The sequence below is a fragment of the Anguilla rostrata genome, chromosome 13 (genome assembly GCF_018555375.3).
Source record: "Anguilla rostrata isolate EN2019 chromosome 13, ASM1855537v3, whole genome shotgun sequence".
Lineage (NCBI taxonomy): Eukaryota > Metazoa > Chordata > Actinopteri > Anguilliformes > Anguillidae > Anguilla > Anguilla rostrata.
In genome coordinates, this window is record NC_057945.1 from 40,887,236 (window position 1) to 40,912,726 (window position 25,491).

Sequence of the window (25,491 nt, forward strand, 5' to 3'; positions counted from 1 at the left end):
CATTGTAAGAATTAAGTGATTGCTTGCATCGGGCCAATAAATAGACCGGAGTACCTACAGCTGCCGTGTTATAAAGTCGTCTCGACGCATGGAAAAACACGCGGCAGTAACGCACTGAATGAACTCAGCCGCGGCGCAGGACTGAAATAAAAAAAGCATCAATCAAACTGACGCGGGAATGAAAGCAACGGCTCAGTTGTTGCGTCACGCGCGGTATTGACTCCGAATGCTGACCGCCCGGTGAAAGAGACGCACGCGCTGAAGGAACTCGGTGACCACACGCGCTGTACATTGCAGAGGTGCATTCTGCGCCAGTCAGCTTGCCCTGGATGAACAGAGGATGTCACAGAGGGAGGAGGGGCCTGAAATAGTCTTTCCAAAATAGCGGCGGAAAGTAATGAAGAATTTCATTTGGGTGCCTACTTTTGTAAAGGTGAGCAAAACCTACGTATGTGTCATTTATATTATACTTTAATTAATAGAAAATATCTATTGAAATATCAGACACCAATCAGATATCAGTACATATTAAACTGTGCTTATAGATAATGAGCATTAAAAAAAACCTTACAGACATTTGCTGTTCATTGTGCATTAATATTTTTGCCGCTTTCCACTAACGTGGTCATATACTTGCTTGTAAGCCATGGAATGTTTTTCATGGGTTATTATATCTTAAAGGCATTTAGAAATAGAGCCTCTTGACTCAGTCAATGACCCACAGCGTGTAGCAGAAGGCGATCGGCCCGAACCACATTAACAGACTCGCTGCTCCATTGATTTGCGAGTTAGGACCAGGCTGTTTCACAGGAGTACCTGATCCTCTCCGTCTGAACTTGCGTCAAAAGAACATTCCTCTCCCTGCAGCCAGCCTGCTTCACATTCATCACCGTTAACCTCGTCAAACATTATGTGAGCGGTTATTTAACCCTGAAATTCAGCGATGCACACACACAGCGCTCGAATAACGCACAGAATTCCTGGAGCTCATCTTCGGAAGCTGTCGCAGGGCAGATGGAGAGCAAGCCCAGCCTTCCTGATTCCTTCTAAGGACGGCAGTGATCTCAGGTTCCACGGTACAATTATTCCATCACTTCCCTTCTAATGACATCACCGACGGTGGTGTTCTTGGGTCAGGCGTAAAACACACCATCGCAAGAGAGTAAATATTTCACACTTAAAAGCTGCATGTTTGAAAAGGCATGCATTCTTATCTGTAGACTAACAGATAATTCAAACAGCTGGACTTATAAAAGACCTTCACATCTACCTTCTCCCAAATTATAATGGTTTCACACAACAATGACAAAAACAGAAGAGCAAGTAGCCTAGCTCAGTCGCTCATATACCAGTGCGGTACAGTGATTGAGTCCGTTTCACAAGCCCCATCCTCCACCCCCTCCCTCCCAAGAAACACCTCAGAAGTGTTTCCTTATGGAGAGCACACAGCTCCAAACACAACTTTAATCTATAGAATTCCTTTAAAATGTCTGACCAATAAAAACCGTATAAAATGGGTTTGGGGGAGAAAGCCGGACCATTCCAGCGCTAAGCCCCCGTCCATCTCCGTGCTCCATCCGCGCTGGAGGCCAGAATAGAAACTGCTGTCTACAGCGGGCGGGCGCTGAGAGGATTTACTGAAACTTCAAATGCTTCATCTCTCCCGTGACATCAGGCCTGTCACATCCGTACTCCCGTGACATCAGGCCTGTCACATCCGTACTCCCGTGACATCAGGCCTGTCACATCCGTACTCTGCAGCAAACGGTCACGTCTCCCTGACTGGCTGTGCCTGGAGGAAGTGACCACATTCAGCCATAAATCACAGCTGTTTAGTGTCATATAGCAAATATAAAAAAAAACTCATTACTAACGGAACAGAATCAAATTAATTTAAATGGTCACATTCAAAAGAATGTAAAAAAAAAAAAAAAAAAATGTAAGAACCATGAACAAACAATGGAGAACACTTATAGGACCAGGCTTCCATAAGAAACTGGACTACAAAATCATACATTACTGCTTCTCAGCAGAATACTACGGAAGACGATGTGCATGCAGTGGGCAGCAGTATGGACTCAGGGCCGGTTTGGGGTCACAGGTTCAAATCCTGCCACCACACTTGCATTCATAATTAAGGAGCAATATTACGCCCCTGCTGTCCCAGTATGAATCCATCTAAAGGGGGGCTTTCCGATTGTCTGGGATGTACTTGCCTTGGCTATGGAAACCGGCCAAGTAAATAATCTAACTAGAGTTTGCAGCCACAGAGATTTTAATCCCAATGGCAGTGTTGCATCTATAACCCTAATAGAGACAATGTTTGAAAAAAACGTGTCTTGAATTAATTTGGATAATTCTTACCTAAAATAACCAGCTTTTTTAGCAGGTTGGTGGTGTCTGGACGTGTCTGGGGACCAACAGTTATGAACTGTAAATTAATAAAAACATTTTTAACATTACAAAGGGAAGACGTGAGCAAAGCAGCATTCTGGCTGTGAAAGTGATGCACTGTAGAGAGGTGAGGTCACCACAGACGCAGCGAGAAGCAAATTAGAGGACAAGTTCTGTTTGTCGACTGCATTTAAAAATAATATGAAATTCAATAATAAAGCTTGTAAAAATCGAAGCGCCAAGTGTTTGTAATCTCTCTCATTTACGACCCGCTTCCCGAATTCAGTACGGATGCTTCAGAGTGCTAAACAGGAGATCATTCTTTTTTTTTTTTTTTTGACAGGGCGGTTACACCTGTAGCCAACCCAAAAATAAATCAAACAGCAAGAGGGAGCGCTAGGCCCCAGTCACAACTGTTAAGCAGTGAGAATCTGTGCCTTGAATCTGAAGCAGAGGCCTCTGCAGTGGCAGGGTAAGCAGGCAGGTGAGTAATTACCCCCGGGGTTTAATGAAGAGATCTGTGGAGATCCAGTGCAGCACCATCACTTAATCAGTGCACTGAGCCGGCTCAGCAGCTAGCAGGAGCGGCGGCAGACTGAGGGGGGGGGGGGGGCAGGTGTCCCCCTCCCATCAGTACACACATTACATTACATTACAGGCATTTAGCAGATGCTCTTATCCAGAGCGACTTACACAACTTACATCGCATTTACACTGCATCCATTTGTACAGCTGGATATATACTGAAGCAATGCAGATTAAGGACCTTGCTCAAGGGCACAACGGCAGTGTCCTACCGGGTGTTGAATTGAACCGGTGACCTTTTAGGTTACAAGACCAGTTCCTTACCCATTATACCACACTGCCGCCCAGCACACACATGCAGGGCATTCAGCTCCACCCGCTTTGCACAGGATTTAGGAGCAAACAGGATCCCATTTAAACGTGGTAACACAGAGGCAGAGACTGCTGCAGTTCAGTGGGACAGGTTCTGCACCCCCTCCCAGCCCCTCCCAGACCCAATCAACACCAAGCCACCATCTCTGTGTTCCGTTGCCCTGGAGATCGCCCAGTCAGTCAGGAAGTCAAATTCACTGGCGGGATTCTGCATCTAAACACACCCCCTTTTCAGACTAAACCTCCATGTTTCTATATAAAAAAAAACAAAAACAAAAAAACAAACGCTTCTGTCCTTTCATCTTCAGTCACGCACCTGGAGAGGCACTTTAGGCGACTGGAACTACACTTCTCCTGGAGAGGCACGTTACGCGACTGTAACTACACCTCTCCTGGAGAGGCAAGTTACGCCACTGTAACTACACCTCTCCTGGAGAGGCACTTTACGCCACTGTAACTACACCTCTCCTGGAGAGGCACTTTACGCCACTGTAACTACACCTCTCCTGGAGAGGCACTTTACGCCACTGTAACTACACCTCTCCTGGAGAGGCACTTTACGCCACTGTAACTACACCTCTCCTGGAGAGGCACTTACGCCACTGTAACTACACCTCTCCTGGAGAGGCACTTTACGCCACTGTAACTACACCTCCCTGGAGGCACTTACGCCACTGTAACTACACCTCTCCTGGAGAGGCACTTTACGCCACTGTAACTACACCTCTCCTGGAGAGGCACTTTACGCCACTGTAACTACACCTCTCCTGGAGAGGCACGTTACGCGACTGTAACTACACCTCTCCTGAAAGCGACTGTAACTACACCTCTCCTGAAAGCGACTAACTACACCTCTCCTGGAAGCGACTGTAACTACACCTCTCCTGGAAGCGAATGTAACTACACCTCTCCTGGAAGCGAATGTAACTACACCTCTCCTGGCTCTCGTGCCGTTTGCTCAGCAGCCCTTTTGCAAGTCACTTTGACCGGAAACGATCGCCAGATTGCCAGACTGTAAATTGTAAAGTGATTTACTATCTGCCCCATAGCCGGTGCTGGAGCGGGTGTGAATGGACCCAGGTGAAGTTCCAGCGCGGTGTCACAGCCGTACAGACAGAGAACGCCGTACGTCAAAAACACCGGAACACTTTGCCAAGTAAAGAGTGTTTACACTTCCCCGCCAATCGATATTTCCCATTTATGAGAACCCTTAGCAGCCACAGCACAAACATCCCATTTATCTGCCGTTTGACAGCAGCCTTGGGGAGCAGCTTAACACAGCCACCACCTTCCACATAATGAGCAGCGTATTCGGGCTCGGGGTATTAACCCTTTGTCTTCCAGTTAGCCACGCTACGCTATGCTAATAGCAAACCGCAGAGCGTCACGTTCTCTCCCTTCTGCCCACATTATTGGAAACGTATAAAAAATGACATGGCTGGCCAGCTAGCCATAAATCACCTGCATGTTACCCCGTCTGGGTCAAAGCAATTTAGCCTCCCCTGCTAAATATGATTCTACCTGGTGGATGACATAAATGAAGCCAATTAATGAGTTTCTGTTCCGTAATATTTTATGTAGGACCGAGCTCCTGTCAGGATGACAAACAGCCCATCAGGACAGGTGATGCCGTTCTTCCTCATTGGTCTCCCTCTCCCTCTCCCAACGCCAGGAAGACAGTGAACCACAACTACAGAATCTGGCCGAATACTAGCAGCCGGCATGAAGCCCAAACCAGACAGAGACAGAGCAGTTCTGCAAGCAAACAGGAAACCCATCCGTGAGGAAACAGGAAACCCCTCTGTAAGGAAACAGGAAACCCATCCGTGAGGAAACAGGAACAGGAAACCCATCCGTAAGGAAACAGGAAACCCATCCATAAAAGAAGAGATTATTTGAAAGATTATTGAGAATAGACTTTGCAAAATGCTTTCTGACATAAAACGGCTTTAATAAAGTATTGCAAAGCCACCATTTGCTTGAAGGTTTTCCATGGCCACTGTGTGGTATAAGCCACCTCTGCCTACCCTGCATAGACAGCATTTAAATTCTCCATTTGCCTGAGTGGCCAGATAAACACCTCCGTCATTCAGGCTAAACCGAACATCAGCTTAGAGGCAATTTATTTACGGCACGCTGGAGTTCACTCAGCCCTTTCAGAAACCGCAGAAGCCACTTCTCTCACGCCGTCTGGGCTGGCGCTAGGGCTAGTGCTAGGGCTGGGGTCATATGCAGCAGAGAAATAAGAGCGTTTTGAGCAAAGTCTATCGGTATGCTAGCAATCAAAAATAAGAAATACGATTTCTCCAGAAGACTGCACGGCTTCTTGATTGCTTCCCTCTTCAGCTCCTCTCACCTGCAGCTCACCTGCAGCTCACCTGGCATATTCTCAGAGACAGTTTGAAACGGCGGCAGGTAACACACCAGCTCCAGAGCCTCCCTCAGCTCCTGCTAGCTTAGCCTAGCTTAGCCCTGCTCAGGAGCTCAGCTCGTGGGTCTGCATCAAGCAGCTGGGAAATTAAACAGGGAATTACCCAGGACAACTGCTCCATAGAGAAGTCAATCAACCAATCAATCAAGCATTTTACGGTTACGCCATCAGAAAGCACTGAACAATGCAGGAAACTGAAACCTCACTCTGACTCTCTGTGAGACTCAGACTCTCTGTGAGACTCAGACTCGGACTCTCTGTGAGACTCGGACTCGGACTCTCTGTGAGACTCTGACTCTCTGGGAGACTCTGACTCTCTGGGAGACTCTGACTCTCTGGGAGACTCTGACTCGGACTCTCTGTGAGACTCTGACTGACTCTCTGGGAGACTCTGACTCTCTGGGAGACTCTGACTCTCTGGGAGACTCTGACTCTCTGGGAGACTCGGACTCGGACTCTCTGTGAGACTCTGACTCTCTGGGAGACTCTGACTCTCTGGGAGACTCGGACTCTCTGGGAGACTCGGACTCTCTGGGAGACTCGGACTCTCTGGGAGACTCGGACTCTCTGGGAGACTCTGACTCGGACTCTCTGTGAGACTCTGACTGACTCTCTGGGAGACTCTGACTCTCTGGGAGACTCTGACTGACTCTCTGGGAGACTCTGACTGACTCTCTGGGAGACTCTGACTGACTCTCTGGGAGACTCTGACTCTCTGGGAGACTCTGACTCGGACTCTCTGTGAGACTCGGACTCTCTGTGAGACTCTGACTCTCTGTGAGACTCTGACTCTCTGTGAGACTCTGACTCTCTGTGTCTGCATCTCTCTGACTCTGATTCTGATTCTTGGCGCTCGGTGCTATCCGTGCGACAGATGGCCAGGCGGACCCGCTGGGGGTAAGACAGCGGACGCTGGGCCGCAGCGCTTACGCTAATATTCCATTAGCATTCAGACGCCGTACGGCAACCAGGAAAAAAAGGGCGAGCAGGAGCCAAGAGCCGTTACTCCAGAACATTCCTACACACTGGTGTCAAGTGCAGCCTGCCTCTTACATCCAAAAATAATAAAACATAATAAAAAATTAAAACATCAGAGAAATAATAAAAAAAGAGGGAGCACAAACCTCAACAAGATGACCTCACAAGTCTATGATAGGGTAAGTGAATTCTGGCAGAAAGGGAGAGTTTCACATGGTTTATGGTGAAAGTAACACTGCGTACTTTTGAATGCTTGTCTGTAAGCGTTATGATAGGTCTGCTCTGTCTCCAAGGCCCAATTAGAACTTTGCAGCCAAAATATAAAAAAGGATTTTCACAGGAAATGATGCCACATTTGGGCCAGTTTGGATGAGGTTCTGAAATAACAAACCATCTCCAATTTCTCACTGATAATTCAGGCCCATGTCCCATATGAGCTGATCTCTCTCAGTGCTTCCAAATGTTTATCCTCTGGCGTTTTCAGGGTCTGCGATTCGTCTTTTGTGAGATAACTGACACATTTTGTCGCTATAAACAGAAGAGTCACACCGGCTTACAGCAGAGAATGCCGTTTCTGCTCAGCCCAAGGAGTTGATTTGATCTTTTTGTGCCTGTGAAATGATCAGCCGTTCTCCTCGTCTCCAGCGCTAAAAGTTCTGTAGCGTCTTGGTGACCTGCAGCTGCATCCGTGTGCTGACTGCAGGCATCACATCGTTACAACCAGGCCTGCTTTCCAACGCAAGACCAGGGGCTTAGAGAGGCTAATCCCCCCCACAGCATCAAACCCTCCACGCAGGGAAACTAAGCCATGAGAAAACAGCGACGGATGGCAGAAGAATACTTCATGATCTTCACGAGACGCATTCTCCTTATATTTAACTCGTATTTCAGAACCTCCAGACAGAAGAGCCTGACCTGTTCCCAGTTCCCCTCACAGAAGAGTCCAGCAGGACGGGTTTAGCAGTGGGCAGGACGTCCTGTCTAATGTGTCTGCTAATGGCCTTTTCACTTATTAATGAGGGTGTCGAGTCTGCCTAGAGAGGAATGTGATACAAGCAGGCATTAAAAAGGACAGCTTATTTCTGCGTGTCACGATCTGACACACACACGCACACTTGCATGCACAAACACGTGCAAACGCACACACTCACACACACGTGCATGTCTCCCCCCACACACACGCACCCACACACTTGTGCAAACAGACACACACACGCCCACACGGAGGACACTGTTCGTGTGCTTCACTGCAGCCCCGCCCACATTTCACACTGACCCGCCCACATTCCACATCAACCCGCCCCACATTCCACACCAACCCCGCCCACATTCCACACCAACCCCGCCCACATTTCACACCAACCCACCTGTGCGTCACACTGCTGTCATAAAGGTCAAAGGAGACAGGAGACAAGAGGCCATTTCTGAGCCTGTGTGGGGTTTAGTAAACAGAACTATACATTGCAGGAAGGTATTTCTCTTTATTTTCAGCAAAGTCAGCACAGCCAGAAACTGAAACACCAAACAACTGGTCAAACCAGTGCAGGACCTGTGCTACCAAAATAGGAGCCCTTCTGGAGCTCCTACATGGTGCTATGGCACCTGTGCTATCAGAATAAGAGTCCTTCTGGAGCTCCTACATGGTGATATGGCACCTGTGCTATCAGAATAAGAGTCCTTCTGGAGCTGCCACATGGTGCTATGGCACCTGTGCTATCAGAATAAGAGTCTTTCTGGAGCTCCTACATGGTGCTATGGCACCTGTGCTATCAGAATAAGAGTAGGCCATGCTTGCATTCCATGCACAAAGCCCTCTATGGTACTGCACAGGCACAGCATGGCCGCCTGAAATGTACAGAGAATTTTCCAGCACAGGAAGCCAGTCGAAGGTGTTAAATGGACATTCATGACACTAGAGTGCAAATTTGAACATTCACAAACACGTGGTCCCCGCAATAAGAAATTCCTGCCCATATTGATGAATAAATTGCGTTAAGCAGGAGCTGCCAGAGCGAAGATCAGAGAGCGCTAAATCTCCCAGGTTTATTAACGCTCAGGCTCGGCTGTCTTTGGATGCCATTTCCGAGAAGAAGAAAAAATGTCATCATTGGCTCAAATTGTTTCCTCTTGCCTTTGCAAATTGAAATGCGCAGAAGTGCTGTGGCGTTAATCAAAAATGACTTATTTTCAATCTTCCACTCAATCTGGCATAGAGGATGAATATGGTGCAGTGGGTAAGCAAGAACAGTGCTGCTGCACCTCAAAGCAGGTCAGAAATAGATCATGTGTACAAGACATTTTACGTACATTATATACTTTAAACAAATTAAACAGGTAAACAGGAATGCTCTGGGGGGAATGTTCAGAGCCAAACAGCAGAAAAAATAACCCACAAGACAAAAGACAAAAACACACTTTCGGGTGCTCGACAAAACCACGCCCCTGTGATGAACTGGCTAGGCTGAGGATAACAGCGGCTGATTATCCCATCCGTCACTGTGGAGGAGGAGGCAGGGGGCCGCAGCACTGAATCACAAACAAGCACAAAGATTCGGGAACAGGAACCTGATATCACGCTCCAGCATAGAGCTTCAGGACCATGAACACTGAATCACGCTCCAGCACAAGACCACTGGACCAGTGTACTCATTTTGTAGGAGCCCAGAGAAGCTCCACTGCATCCAGGTTATAGGCGGAAACATTGGCAGATCCCGCTGCACAGCATATGGATCCCTAATCCAACCCAGTGGATGAGACAGATTCATCACGTTTCCGAAACAACCAGACCGGCAGACTTCTGTAACCGTGACAAGACAGGCTCATGTGTGCTTGCCTTCAGGGTTTACCAGTAAGCAGTCTCTCGGTATGAATGAGCACATGTCAAATATACTGAACTGCCTGACTGTATGAGGCTGCTTGTGTGGTGTAGCATGATGGTCAGGGCACTGGGCTGGGCTGGCCAGTTGGGGGCGCTGTGGCTGTAGTAATGTACCCCTCAGCAAGGCAGAAAGCCAGAGTTTCGCCGGTAAATACGCAGCAGTATAAATAGCCTGCATGTGGAGAATGTGGCCGCTCCTCACTTAAGGGCGCAGTTGGTGAAGAGCGTCCAAAAGGGCCGGTTCTGACCGAACAGAAGCTGCCGCAGACAAGATGGGAGATGGGAGACTCGGGTTTCAGACATGCACAGCTGCAAGGGCTGGCAGCCAATGCCACACAGGCACGCATGCATGCACACACACACACACACACACACACACGCACACACATATACCTGCACACACACACGCACATATGTGCGCAGACATACACACACGCATGCACACACACACACACACACACACACACGCACACGCATATACCTGCACACACACACGCACATATGTGCGCAGACGTACACACAAGCACGCACGCACATACGTGTGCATGCACACACGGACATGCACGTGCACGCTCACTCTTGGGCACAAGACGATACATATGACTGTTCTAGAGCAGATTATCCAACGCAAGGCTGGTTTGGTTTGGATAATCGCACATGAGGCTGGTTTGGTTGGGATTACGGCACGAGACCAGTTTGGTGGGGATTATCACACATGAGACTGGTTCAAATGGGATTATCACAGGAGGCTGGTTTGGTGAGGATTATGCTTCATGGGGATGCCAGTATTTTTATCCCCATGGCACGGTTCTGAGATGCCTGTTGGTCTAGTAGATTCGGCAACACATCGTTCCGCATTTCCTCCTCCCTAACCTCCGATGTCACTTCACTCTGTGGGGGTGGGGGGGCTAAGAGGGCGGGGGGCGGAGAAATTCCCCGTTTTTATTTAAACCCTGAGGCTGAACCGGTCATTACAGAAGCAGCGAAAACAACCCCTTTCACCCAAACCACTAATATCCGGCTGACATTCTGACAAGCGTTTTAAAAACATCGCACAGAAGGTGACTGAAATAAAATAAATGAATAAATAAACAAATGCACTCCAGGGAACATCAGATGGTTTTGTAACCAAATGAACTAGAGTTAAATACAGTAGTGCACCAGAATGAGTAAGAGTCTGACAATTAAAAGAATAATTGGAGACCAAGACTAAGACCTAAAAAAGGACGGTGGTGGTGAATTAATGGTAGATCCAGTGGGGGGGGGTTCACCTTTAAAATCTCTTTGAAATACCAAAAACAATAAAACAAATACCAGTGATTGCAAATAAATACTCACTGAACTGTCCTTTGCTATCCACTGCACAATATAATCGCATTTGTATGCGACTGAACTTCCTCCAGTTAAAATTAGAGTATAAAAAAATATTAAAGTAAAACAACTCCGATTGCATTTTAGACACATTAAGCCACCAGGATCTGTTCCAATAGCTGCTCATATTTTTGGATGAATGAATCGTGAGTCACTTTCCCACCCGTGCATTAAATCACTTTCTGAACGAGATTTTACGCATATTAAAAGCATATTAAAATCAACCCTAAAAATAGTGCAATGGAACTGCATTTAGTGAATATTGCAGAAGAATACGGAAAGGAGCGCAGTCCTTCAACGTGGAGGTCGACCTTCTCCCAACTTCCTCTTTCAGTGAAGTGTCACTTCAACATGCGAGCACTTCGTTCTAAAATTACTGAGAAGGAATGGGCACTTGTATAAAGAGAGCGAGCGAGCGAGAGAGAGCGAGCAAGAGAGCCAGAGCATGAGAGAGAGAGAGCGTGAGAGAAAGAGAAAGAGAGAGAAAGAGAAAGAGAGACACCAGCGCAATTCTGCGTCCTGTCAGGCTCTGTAGTCGTGACTTCTCCCGGGCCTGAGATAACCGCTGGGGCTCCATCTTCCCCCCGAGGAATCTCACCGAGAATCCAGATGACCTCTCTCCAAACGCTCCCTCTGACAGCCAATGGCGGCGCTCGTACCATACCGCATCGCCGTGAGCCGAGAAGCCAGCCAATAAACGCCTTCGTTACTGCTTCGTCTCATTCTCCTCCCACACACCGCAACACAGATGATTTTTCAGTAGCAGTGATACTGAACACCGTTCGACGCAACAGCAGAGGCTGACCCCTGGAGAGGAGAGAGGAGCCTTCATGATCGTCTGTTTCTAAACGGAGAGTATTACTCCCGTAAAATCGGAGATGACGTCATCGTCATTGAGCTTCTTTGTACTGTAAAATTCCTTTTAGCAGAGCTTTCTTATCTGTGCCAACATTTACAGCAGGCAGTTTAAAAATACACATCTATAGTCCCTTTCTCTCTGAGGAGATGAAATTCACTCTCCTATCAGTGGAATAACATTAGCCCAATGAGGTTTGAGTATTTTTCCAGCACAGGGCTGCCTGGGTGGGGGGGTCAGTTTGTGTTTAAACGATGCCCCCATCTCAGCTGCAGGGGACCCCAGGAAACGCCCCCCCCCCCGGTTATCCAATCTCCCGGCAACGTTCCGGCGGCGTTCCGGGATCAGCAGGAAAACGCTGCGGGTCGGACCGCCGGGCGAACGACTCCACCGTGCGCCCCCGTCATGAAAAGCTCGCTCCCCACGTCCGCACAGATCAACGCCCGAAAAACCGCTCCTGAACACGGACCTAATGAGACCGTTCTGCCCAGTTCCATTACTCAGAGCGGGAGATTTAACGGGAGATTTAACGGGAGATTACCCCCCCGCTGTGTTCTAACAGGGCAGGCGCGTTCGGCCGGGGCATTCTGTTCAGGCAGTGGGTACCGCTTCCAGGGCAGTTTTGGGGATTACCCCTGCTTCCCAGGGCAGTTTTGGGATTTACCTGTTCCCAGGGCATTTTGGGTGATTTACCCCTGCTTCCCAGGGCAGTTTGGTGATTCCGCTTCAGGGCAGTTTTTTGGGGTGATTTACCCCTGCTTCCCAGGGGCAGTTTTTTGGGGTGATTTACCCCTGCTTCCCAGGGGCAGTTTTTTGGGGTGATTTACCCCTGCTTCCCAGGGGCAGTTTTTTGGGGTGATTTACCCCTGCTTCCCAGGGGCAGTTTTTTGGGGTGATTTACCCCTGCTTCTCAGGGGCAGTTTTTTGGGGTGATTTTAAATAAGATGGAGGACAGCAGGAAGGGGAGGTGATGGAGCGTTTGCTCTCGTTCTCCCCCCGCTGGGTTCGAATCCCTGTAGAGGCGGAGAAGTTCAGGGGCCATGCAGGTTCAGAGCTGCTGCTCTCCAGGGGCCATGTTACACACACCGACAGGCTCTTCCAGGGGGATTTGGAAGCAGGTATTGCACACCCCCTGCCCCCATCCCCCCCCCCCCCCAAAATCTGGAAGGATTGTCGATGCCACAGTGGCCCCAGACACAGGCTGAACAGAGGCTGTGAGGCAGGGTCTCCATCTCTGTCCACGGAACGGTACACTGTGTCCACTGTAGGGGACAGCAGGAGGGTACAACCATGTCCACTGTAGGGGACAGCAGGAAGGTACCAGCGTTTCATGTCCAGACAATGAAGCGCATTTCAGCATCAGATAAAGGGTCTGAGGAAAGGTCAAAGCAAGCCAAGCTCATCAGATTTCTGTGTGTGTGTGTGTGTGTGTGTGCGCATGTGCGCGCGCGCACGCATGTGCATGTGGGGGGGGGGGATTTCCTGGCTTGAGACTAAACGAACCATGCAGCGAAACAACAAAAAGTCTGCACTTGTAATACACCGTTTGTCGCTGCTCACACTCCATAAGCAAGGATCAGAGCAGGCACACATCACCGAGCTCATCTGCACTCAGCCAAACACACACAGCTCCATTTGGCCCGCAGTCTGGGGGAGATAACGAGTCTGATTCATGTCTCAGAACTCCGCCCCTCTGGAGGCTAATTGCATGCCTGACACTAGCATTTAAAAAAAACAACAAACACAAAAATGTTCAAAGTTAAATTCACTCTGGCATTTCAAAACCTGGGATTCCCCCCACCCCCCTTTGATTGGGTAAAACACACATTTCAGGGTCATGTGATCAGCCGCGCATACATTAACACAAATGCTTATTGCAAGCCACCAGCAGGAGACGCGTCTCCTATAATGTGCAGGCTCTGAACTGACAGGGAGGTGTTACTGCTGCTGACACAGACACAAGATCTGCCTCAACCAGAGGAGACAGTTCAGCAGAAGGTGGAGAATATCCTAAATTTAACATAACAGGCACGCTCAGGTGCTTTGTGTGAGAGTGTCTCTCACACACACGCACACACGCACACACACATATGTATAGGTGACAAATGGCCTTGGATTTAGACTTTTTATTTTTTTGACGTTTACTGCACATGATCCACAGGCTTTAAGTCGGGTAAAATGCTAAGGGAGTGAGAGCCGGTGTGTGCTGGGGAGGAGGTGATGTCCTTGGCTGTTTTTATTCCTTTTTTAAGGCTACTGTTGAACCCTGAAGCGAGGTTCTGCCACTCTCCGTTCTGTCTGAGCTCTCCAGGGAGCAGAGCGCTGGCTTTAATAAGCGAAAGGCAGCATGTCTTACGCTCCACTACACCCCCCCAGCCCCAGCACGCCCCCCAGCCCCAGCCCCCCCCCCGCCCCAGGCCCCCGCCACTCAATAACTAATATTTTCTTATTAAGAAAAACATTGTGCAGCAGCGAGATCAGAAACATCTTCCACATCCTCCCTTCCTGCAGAGTAAAGATCACGCGTGTGCCCTGTGTCCAGCCCCCTCCCCTCTCCTCCCCTTCCCCTTCCCCTCCCCCTCTCCCCGACCCCCCCCCCCGTTCGTTACGAGCGGATGACGAGGCAAGCGTTTCAGCTGAACCCCCCCACGTGCAGCGACACGCCCCCCCAGCTGCCCGCCACGGCGTAGACACTGCTGCATGGCCTCGGGGGGGGGGGGGTTGGTCCCCTGGAGCCACAGTCTGCACCCCCACTCCACTGACACCCGCCGGCACACGGGGACCTGAAGCCCCGGCTTCAGAGCGTCTTCCGGCCCGGAGGCCAGAGCAGGCGTGGCACAGAGCCCGCTGACATCAGGACGAGGCCAGAGGCGCGAGGGCCCAGCGCAGCCCGCTGACATCAGGACGAGGCCAGAGGCCCGGGGGCCCAGCGCAGCCTGCTGACATCAGGACGCAGCCAGAGGCCCGGGAGCCCAGCGCGGCCCGGCCTGGCGCTCTTCCGGATCGCTCTCTCATTCTCAGACGCGGCTCGAAATGAAACCAGGGCCCCGCGGCAGCATCACAGAGATAAGAGGAGCGGCGCATTAATTACATTCATCATCTCCATTTGCTAAAGCAAATTCGTTCTTTTTTGTGTTTTTTTCTCCCCCTCCTTCCTCTCCTCTGCTGGCACAAGCAGCACACAGTCTGTGTGGAGCCGGGCCCAGGCGTACGCTGGGCTCCATGGATACCGGAATATCAGCACTTCTCACTGGCGCAAACCATTTGGACCTCAGCTTGAGGGGTTGGCAAAATATGCATTCCAGCAGGGTAATTATGAGGAGTCAGAGGGCAAAATGACCCACACGCACTTGCACTAGCACACACACTCACTCACACACATACGCACTTGAACGTACACACACTCGTGCACACACACTCCCACACACATTTTACGCTGGGCATTGAAGTTCCTCTTTTCCTTCTAGTCGGTTTTATTTATTTATTTATTTATTGCTATAACGGTTCAGTGACTCCTAAAACTGAACACACAAAGTAATGAATAACCTGTCAAGCTCATACAGATAACAACATTTTCAAAGATATGAAACCGTATCACACTGCTCCGTTTCACTGTTGCACCAAGTTTATCCTGAATTTTAAAATCTGCATCCATAAAATGAACAGTTGCTGTAGATTTACTAATGATATTATATACCTTCAGAGAAAAATAAAGAACCATGAATTTTTCATCAGATGACATGGATATACAATTTCATACTGTACTTAACATTGGTTAAGTCCTGCTAAATTACACGAACTTACATCTGCCGTCAGAGGGAACCGTTTGGCTTGCAGAAGCGTTGAAACCCTAAGGGGTAAACTGACTTTCAAGGTCAGTCATTCCCACGCACACAATTAAAAATGACTACACTCCAAATGATTCGAATTTTTTATGTTTTTTATCGTAGTTGAAAGTGCCGGCTCTAGGGTTACCTCCTCCTGAACACCGAGCTGAGTTTACTACATCGAATCAGACCTGAAGGAGATTAAATACTGCACTTCAGGTTAAATCCAAACACGAACTACAATAGCAAAACTTGCCCTCAATTAACCAAAATAAAAACATCCAATTACCCAGAGAAAGACATTTGTTTAAAATGAGTGCTTCCCAAAACCTGCGAGCATAGACATTTCGCCTCCCAGACAAACTGGCTCCGCCCTTTTCATATTTTGACTGCCGTTACCTTAGTTACGGTGAGCTACAGGTTTCTACCTTGCAATTACGTTATCAATTAAATTTAGAATAGTCTTCAGCATTGGGTAAATTCTGCCATAATATGACAAAAAAATATTACGTACTCTTCCATTTAAGCTCAATAAAAAATTGTAACTTTTCTCCGGGACAAATGGTTTGGGTTCCAGCATCATAATCACCCAGAAGGCGAACAGATAGATAAGCAGTATAAGCGCGATAAGAACCTCGTTTCATCTCATTCTCCGTCGATGTTCATTTGACGGTGTAGGTCAGGAGTCGGGTCACCTTACCTGCGGTAGCGCCGAATTAATCTGCCTCTGTAGAATGTCCCTTTCGTGCTGGGCGTCTTGCAGCTTCGTCTGAGACTGAATCAAGGTTTCCTGGGTCTCCCGCAAAGATTCCAGAAGCTTGTCTCTTTCGTCCAGCATATTAACCATCAGTTGTTCGAAATTTGAGTCCGAATCGGAACCGTTCTGAGACCCTCGTCGGGGACTAACCGAGTCCCCTTCGTTTATCGTCGGCATCACCTCGCACATCATTCTGCCAGCGGTGCTTTAACCGGGAGAAATGCACCGCCTCGTTAAATATGAAACAAAATGTGTAAAATTATCCCTAGCAAGACAATTAATTACTGCTTAAGATGTGGGCGTAAAACTAATCAAACGTTAGGCGCCATGGAAGCCACGGACACTGTTATTTAAGCACAAACTTCCATTTGAAGAGTACATTTTATTGTACAGTAATTTGTCACCCTTCTCGTGAAATTAATTTCTCGTAAATATCGGGCCGTTTAAAAATGAAGATTAAATAATTGCCCCCACTGATAACTCCATGACACCCGGCGCTTCCCAGCTGAAACCATCCGCCCAGTTGTTCGCTTTCTTTCACTCAGAATTCCGATTCCGAATGATTGACTTGTCAAGGAGCGACGAGCGCGGCCAAGCCCACTAGCAAACGCGATGGCATATTCCAACTGCCGGTGTTTCACGGGATATTTTAGTGTTCTTCAGCAACACGCCCACCAGTTGCGATTAACATTTCTGTTAACGAAACGGTGAGGTGCTTGCTTTTTGCGGCATCCTCTCCAAATCCATATGCCATCCTCCCCCCTGTCAAAGCCAGCAAACTGCTCCTCCCTCTCTCACGATCTCACTCTGCCGCTGCTGCCGCTACCGCTTACGAAAATAGAGCAACTGTGCTATCTACAGAACGATTTACGCATAACCTACGGGCGGGCTCGCCGGCTTCTTAAAACAGTGCGAGTGCGACGCCTGATTCATCTCTTCATGTAAAGAATTTAATATCCACCGCGCGATTTACGGAATGTCTTGGAAGGCTTCTACAAACAGCGACCAAACTGCACGGCCGAACTCCTCATCATCAGCACCACACACTTACACGGCCGCAAAACACACAGTCATTCTGGGCAGCGAGCGAAGTGGCCAGGTCCGTTATGAGCAGCGCTCCCTGGCGGGACAAGTGATAAATTATGAAAATATAAGCCTAAAAAATAACGCTGCAACGAGATGAGGAATTTTCACGTGAGACGACGAGCAACATCATAGTATTGGAGGAATATTCCATGAATGCAGTCGTATTATCTATCCCACCAGAGAACAGAGATAGATGGGCTACAGTATGCTAAACCGGAAATTCAAATTTCTATGATATTTATAAAGGCCTACAATTTCAATTTACAAATATTTTGCTGCGCCAGCACATTTTACAATGCTGAGAACACATATAGCTGAACCGTGGCCTATGACTTAAACCGAGCCATTGACACAGCCTCCTGGAGTTCAACGCCCCAATTTAAAGAGCACTTTGGGTTGACCAATGAGCAACCGCGGTCATCCGGTGGTCATTCACTGAGCGTCCCTAACAATGACCAGAACGCCATACTGCGTCCTGCGCGGTCATGCTCGATGGTCTTCCCAAAACCTAGCTTGTAATTGTGGCAATTATATTACTTTGAGCGTTTTAATCACTTTAACAGGTTCTGGCCCCAGGCATTCATGCATTGTGGATAAAAAATTCTAAACAAGAGTATAGTTGTAACAAACGCGGTGATGACTTACTTTGACATATTCCTATTGAGCTAAATATGCCAATGTCTCATCACCGAACGTGAATCAAATTAATCAAAAAGATCTCACTGCAGATAGCATAGATAATTTTAAAATCTGCATCAAAACAAAGCCTTGCCAGCCATAGGAGGACTGTGAAGCTGAAAGAAGCTTAAAATATCAGTGGTTTTTATCTGGTTGTCAAAGATTGACGTAAAAAAAAAAAATTACTCGGGGTTGGTTAAACGCAGGGAATGGAAGCAAGCAAAGATACGCAAATTGAGTATTTTACACGCGTGTGCCTCTGAGCAATTTATCTTTGACCAATGAGCATTTACTGTATCACTAGTTTGTATATCATTAACGTTAAATTATTTTTTAAAATTCATAACGTTAAAATAATTAGCAATAATCAGATTACAAAATTACATTTCTGTTTGGGAACCACCGATTATACGCATATAACGTCCCCAGAATTTCCCACGAGTACCTGTCACTTTAAGGACCGGCTGCTCTTTTGTGATGATGTAATCTGTATGCGAAGTCTCGCGTGAGTTGCGTAAACTGCCCCGTCAGTTCCATGATGGCTGAAGATCCAGGAGGTACTTATTTCAACCTGTCCTTCGTTTTACGTTTTTACTCGTGTCTGCTCGTCTTTGAGACATGGCAGGAGCCGCAGCCACGATAAGCGGTCACAGAACACCGCCGCCACCATGCCCAAGAAAGGGAACCGAAAACGGCTGAAGTTCCGGGCCGAGGACGTGTGCTCGGAGTCAGGTAGCCGAACGGCTGCGTTAGCCAGGCCGTCGGATACTGCTAACCTTGCTAATGCTAAATCTAGTCAGAGGCTGTGGGTGTGACCAACATTGCAAGCCAGCTGTATTTTGAGATATTAAAATTGAACACATTAGCTACGTTATCTGATTACATTTGGACTTATTACCCTTTGCTTCTGTTAATAAAATATCCGAAGCCAACTTGCTGTTCATGATTTATTTGACAGTCGTTGAATATTTTGCTGATTACTTATGATGCTTCTTGCCCATGTCCCTAGTTACTGTGGCTGACTATGCCGATTCAGACCCAGCCATTGTGAAGTCTGGCAGGGTGAAAAAAGCGGTGGCCAATGCTATCGAAAAAGAAGGTAATTTATCTTTATGATGTTGGTTTATTTTGCTAGGTAATAAGTTCTGGGTTTTTTTTTTTTCATTTTTTCAAAAGTAATTCAGAACTCTCATCCCATCAACGATGAAAGGACAAACTCAGCGATTAACGTTACCTACCCTTTAAACCGCGGACTCGTTGTGTTTGCCCGTGTTGCAGTGAAATTGTTGCGCGGACTGGAGGCCTCCCACGGCCCGGTGCAGGACGTGCTGTCGTCCGTGGCGAGTGTCAGCGGGGCGAATTGCGACAGCAGCGACGAGCCGGACCCCGAGGACTGCGTCAAGGGGTCGCGCAAAAAGAAGAACAAGAGACGTAAAGGTAGGTTACTGGCCACCGTCATGCTGGAGAATGGCAACGGTAAAGGCACAACCTTGTTAAATTCACACGTGCCTCGCCGCTTTTGAAAGCTTTTCGCTGCATCCGGTGGCTGTCCGCCTCCAATTAAAATCAGTCACACCCGCATATCAACCTGCGGATGTCACCTCCCCTTCCGGTCTTCAATCAGTGATTACACCATACACTCCCACCAGACCTCTCCGACCGGCGTCTCTCCCGACATCTGTCCGAGTAGCCAGCAGGCGCGCGGCTTGCAGCCACAGCTCTTCAATGCCTTCATCCTGCGATGGTGGAGCAATCTTCCCCAGATTTACTGTTTTTTTTCTGCCAACGTCTAAATGGTTGACTTTTCAGATTACACCTCGATGTTCCCATTTTTAAAAAATCATAAAATAACGGTTCTCTCCCTTTATTTCGCAGGTTTTGCGGCACATGTTTTAACGATGGCACTTGATTTTGATTTTAACCATATCTACTTCAAGCTATAGTGGTGCCTGCTTACCATATGAAATGCATGTTTCAGGCACTCAAACTATACTTGTCTGCCAAATAACTAAACTGTAATTTTCAATGCGTTGCGTTGAGTCGTGCGTCTCATGGTTATTACTAGAGAAGGCGAAAGACTAATGTCCATGATATCCTGTTGATACTGCAGAATTCCAGTTGACTTCTGTAGGTTGGTCATGGGAGAAGGTGTTACTGTCGGAGCTGGTTTTTGAACAGAGCTGTGTGTGAATCGGCAGAAAATGGCGATTGCTGTGATGGAGAGGAGTATCCCGTGGATATCTGGCTGGTCCTGGCCTCTTACATTCGCCCGGAAGACATCTGCACATTCGCTCTGATCTGCAAGAATGCCTGGACTGTCACCTGCACTGCTGCATTCTGGACCAGGCTGTACCGCAGGTGAGTCTCTGCACCAGGCTGTACCGCAGGTGAGTCTTTGGACCAGGCTGTACCGCAGGTGAGTCTTTGGACCAGGCTGTACCGCAGGTGAGTCTTTGGACCAGGCTGTACCGCAGGTGAGTCTTTGGACCAGGCTGTACCGCAGGTGAGTCTTTGGACCAGGCTGTACCGCAGGTGAGTCTTTGGACCAGGCTGTACCGCAGGTGAGTCTCTGCACCAGGCTGTACCGCAGGGGAGTCTTTGGACCAGGCTGTACCGCAGGTGAGTCTTTGGACCAGGCTGTACCGCAGGGGAGTCTTTGCACCAGGCTGTACCGCAGTGGAGTCTTTGCACCAGGCTGTACCGCAGGGGAGTCTTTGCACCAGGTTGTCGTGAAGCTTTAAAACACAGAAACATTTAATGTCCCTGTTGTGTGTAGTACTGCTTTATCATGGTGCAAACGTTCAGTCCTGTTCAGTTCAGTCCTGTAGTGTTTCACATGTGTGAACGTTGCAGCTTGTTGCTGACGTGTGACAGCCGAGCGCGTGTTGGGTAGCTGGGCTCTTAGGAGCTGAGGGCTGGGTTTGTGATGGGAGGCTCTGTAGCTGGTTAGCGTGTTGGGTAGCTGGGCTCTGAGGACGCTGAGGGCTGGGTTTGTGATGGGAGGCTCTGTAGCCGGTTAGCGTGTTGGGTAGCTGGGCTCTTAGGAGCTGAGGGCCGGGTTTGTGATGGGAGGCTCTGTAGCCGGTTAGCGTGTTGGGTAGCTGGGCTCTGAGGACGTGAGGGCTGGGTTTGGAGGAGGCTCTGTAGCTGGTTTGGCGTTGGTAGCTGTGGCTCTTGGACGCTGAGGGCTGGATTGTGATGGAGGCTGTACCAGGAGGTTCTGGGTGTCTGGCTTTAGGACGAAGGGCTTTTTGTGTGGAGCTCTGTAGTGGTTAGCTGTTGGTTAGTCTGGGCCTTGGAACGTTGTGGGGCTGGGTTGGGAGCTCGTAGCGGTAGCGTGTTGGGTAGCTGGCTCTTAGGAGCTGAGGGCTGGGTTTGGGAGGCTCTGTAGCCGGTTAGCGTGTTGGGTAACTGGGCTCTTAGGACGCCGAGGGCTGGGTTTGGGAGGCTGAGGGCTGCGTTTGGGAGGCTCTGTAGCTGGTTAGCGTGTTGGGTAGCTGGGCTCTGAGGACGCTGAGGGCTGGGTTTGTGAGGCTCTGTAGCTGGTTAGCGTGTTGGGTAGCTGGGCTCTTAGGACGCTGAGGGCTGGGTTTGTGATGGGAGGCTCTGTAGCTGGTTGCTGTTGGGACGGCCTAGGAGCTGAGGGCTGGTTTGGGAGGCTCTGTAGCGTGCGGTTGGGAGCTGGGGCGTTGGGAGCTGAGGGCTGGTTTTGTGGGAGGCTCTGTAGCTGGTTTAGGCGTGAGGTGCTGGGTTGAGGACGCTGAGGGCTGGGTTTGGGACGCTGAGGGCTGGGTTTGGGACGCTGAGGGCTGGGTTTGTGAGGCTCTGTAGCTGGTTAACCTGGCGCGCTCCAGCTCTTTATAGCACGTGGCACGGTGCCCAGACGAGACGCGCCCCAAACTGCCATTCTGCGGCTCTCCCTCGCCGGCTGCCGTCCTTTAGCGAGCGACAGCGCCTTGATCGGTTTTACATGATCATGCACTGAGATCAGAGGTTAGCTGGAGGTCTGCGCTGTAACGTTTCTCCAACGTCCTCTGTGTCCCAGTTCCTAAAACCCTATTTTTTAATCTGGCGTCGTTTTGGACCCCTATGGGGTGAGAGGGTACGCTGGAGTGCGGACAGAAGTGCTTTGGTGTTTTTGTGAATCACCCGGGGGCTGTGTCACATGTCAGGAGGCCTTCCTGCGTTTAAATGCCCCAGCTGGGGTTTAAATGCCCCAGCCGGGGTAAATCCCAGCCCTGGGTGTGCTGCCCCAGGGCGGCCTGTAGAGAGCCTCTGAGCAGGGCAGGAGTTGTGGGGCGGGTGAGTCTGAGGTTTGAGCGCCCCCCTCTGGCCCCGTCTGCAGGTACTACAGCCTGGATGCGGACCTGCCCCTCCGCCTGCAGCCCGACTGCATGGGGAAGATGCGCTGCCTCCGCGCCTGCGTGATCCGCTCCCTCTTCCACCTGTACGAGCCCTTCAGCGCCCGCATCTCCAAAACCCCCATGCTCCCCGAGGCCACGCCCACCTGCCTCCTCAACTCAAAGGTAAAGCCCCGAGGCCAAAAAGCTAAATGTGCCAAATTTGGTTTTAAATTCCCTTTCTTCCCTGGATATGAAGAAGGCTGCTCTGTCACAACCATGTCTGCGTGTGAAGTTATAATGCAGGATGGAAAGTTCACTTGTAACAGCTGAGTAGGGATGTCAGGGAGCAGTGGTTGTTCAGAGTAATACTCATACAGTGTGAAACAGAATTCTGAGTAAGATGGAAGTTATGAGATATTTGTTGTTACAATTTATCAAGTTATCTGTTTTTATTGTTTAGTGTTTACTCTTCTGGGTCAACAAGATTGTTGGAAGTCGACCAAGTAGTCCAATGTGGGAGTTCAACTTCAAGTTTCTGAAGCAGGTATGGGTTTGGGCTTGGGGTTCAGGGTTTGGGGTTCGGGGCTCAGGGTTCAGGGTTCGGGGCTCAGGGTTTGGGGTTTGGGGTTCAGGGTTTGGGGTTCAGGGTTCAGGGTTTGGGGCTCAGGTTTGGGTCCGGGCTCAGGTTGGGATCGGTCAGGGTTGGGTTGGGTTCAGGTTGGCTCAGGTGGTTCAGGTTCGGGCGTGGTGGCTCACCAGCGCCTGTTCTTCCAGCCCCAGCTGAAACGGCAGCACAGGCTCCAGCTGCAGCAGACGGTGCACATCAACCGACCTGCTGAGCTGCTGCAGGTCACACCCTCACTATCTTCACCTGTGGGAGGCATGACCCTGAGCCGGGTCAGTACAGCACACACCGCACTGTGTGTGTGTGTGTGTGTGTGAGAGAGAGAGAGAGAGAGAGTGTGTGTGTGTGTGTGTGTGTGTGTGTGTGTGAGAGAGAGATTGCATGTGTGTGTGTGTGTGTGTGTGTGAGAGAGAGAGAGAGGTGTGTGTGTGTGTGTGTGAGAGAGAGAGAGTGTGTGTGTGTGTGTGTGTGAGAGCGAGTGTGTAACTGAGTGCAGTCGGTGCAATTTCTCTCAGTTTAAAATGTTTGTTCTTCAGCTCCAGATCTCTTAAGTTAGAGAGAAATGCTCCCCACTCAGGAGCTGCCCTCTGCTTTTAGACTCCCGTTCTCTCGCTGGAAAGCAGCTCCTCCCTCAGGTCCAGATCGGCTCTCTTTACAGGGAGATAAAAGCGTTCTGGCTCCTGCAGAACGGAGTGATTTATCAGCTGCTCTGAAATCTGTTGATTCACGAGGTGAATTTAAAAATGCACTCAGCTTCTATTACAAGACTGCTCTTGATGACTTATGGACAACATATTATTGTGTGTGCGCGTGCATGCGTCTGTGTGCGTGTGTGTGTTTTGTTTCTACTCTTCTGTACTAGGTCAGGACCCCTTCGATCAAGACTGTAATCTAGCTTGAAGTTAAAAAATGCTTTGTGTCCTCTCTCTCTTCCCGTAGTTCACCATCAGCGTGAGTACGGACATGCGGCACCACCGGGTGGGGCTGGCGTTCCAGGACTCCCCCGTCCTGAGGGGGCGGAGCTTGCGGGGGGATCCGGGGGTGCAGGTGGTGCTGGACCCCGTCCACAGCGTGCGTCTGATAGACTGGTGGCACCCCCAGTACCCCACTTCTGCCAAAACCTAGGCCCCCTCCATCTCCACATTATCCCCGGCCCCCGGCCCCCACCCCCGCCCCCGCCCCCGGCCCGCAGCGCGGGCTCCCCAGGCGTGGCGGGACGTGCGCCACCGTCGCCGATGTTTACTGCTGAGCGGCGCTTTGTGTGGGCGTGTGCTGCCCGCCGTGCCGCGCCTGATCTGCCCCTCTGTGGGGGTGACTCGGCCACGCCCATGTGTGTGTGTGTGTGTGTGTGTGTGCGTGGGTGTGTGTGCGCGCGCGCGCATGTCTCTCTCTCCACTCACACGCCTGTGTGTCACCTTCCCCGGTGTCTCTCTCTCTCTCTCCCTCTCCCCACAGTGGAAGTGTGTTAGCTCACTTAAACATCTTGAAAACGTGCTCTTTCTTTTTCTGTCAAATTCATATTGAATTGAACGTGTCAGTGTGGGGGGAAGGGGTGCAGGAATGACTGAATTGCATAGGGAATGATGAAGGTTAACTGCGGGACCAATTTAATTTAGATTTTGCCGTTACCTGGCTGGGCTTAGTTATTTTGTTTTGGATATTAGTGGAGATATGTCTTTATTCCTGTGGTCGCACTTTGTTGCAGAAGTGCCCATATTGAGCCCCTGGTTTACCATGGCAACCGTTGTGGTGGCAACCGTTCGTCCCTCCACATGGCGGGGCAGTTTGATGGGCATTATACGTCTGTGTTGTGTGTGAAAACGCTACGCAGTTCTTGGCTAGCGTCGTCCAGATCTAATCAAATTATAAATGTAAACAAAGCATCCCTGTTTGTTCCCATATCAATCGCGCATGATACAGCCTCGTCATTATCGACAGGAATAATACAGTTTTGAAGAAAAGATTTCTCATTTTCTTTTTTTGGTTTGTGAGATTTTGAGTTTCTGTGTTCTTTGTGTGTTTTATGTGGCCCCATAAATACTTCCTTTGAAAGGCAGCATGTTTTAAATAATAAAAGGGTCAAATAAGGAGTGTTTCAAATAAACACCCAGACCTGATAAATGCCCGTCGGCACTAAACTGAAGCAAAGGCCCATGGGAAGTCTATCAGCGATAGACTTATGTTATGTTGTTTGTGTACTGATGTGGATCTCCTGAAATCAAATGTCTTGTGCACTGAAATGTCAAATATAGTTGGAAATGTCTTAATGGTCCATAACCTTCACTGCTTGATGTTATGGATAGTTTAAAGTGTACCAAAGTTATGTTTAAAACACTATACTCCTGATTAAAGAGTATTCCCCACTCTGAA

General features: G+C 49.2%; 2 protein-coding genes across 2 annotated transcripts in view; one reads left to right on the forward strand and one right to left on the reverse strand.

Moving 5' to 3' along the window:
* The window catches only part of ppfia4 (PTPRF interacting protein alpha 4), a 97,310-nt gene extending 79,836 nt beyond the window's left edge, over window positions 1-17,474 (reverse strand). Inside the window, exon 1 of the mRNA XM_064306040.1 lies at window positions 16,333-17,474. Within this exon, the coding sequence (XP_064162110.1) occupies window positions 16,333-16,581 (249 nt within the window). The 5' untranslated portion in view covers window positions 16,582-17,474. The remainder of the gene's footprint in view (window positions 1-16,332) is intronic.
* Window positions 17,475-18,661: 1,187 nt separating this feature from the next.
* On the forward strand, window positions 18,662-25,491 carry tmem183a (transmembrane protein 183A). The gene is made up of 8 exons (XM_064304119.1): window positions 18,662-18,885; window positions 19,163-19,252; window positions 19,432-19,590; window positions 20,352-20,511; window positions 22,499-22,679; window positions 22,957-23,094; window positions 23,256-23,393; window positions 24,061-25,491. The coding sequence occupies exons 1-8, from the start codon at window positions 18,822-18,824 to the stop codon at window positions 24,244-24,246; spliced, it is 1,116 nt and encodes a 371-aa protein (XP_064160189.1). The 5' UTR covers window positions 18,662-18,821; the 3' UTR covers window positions 24,247-25,491.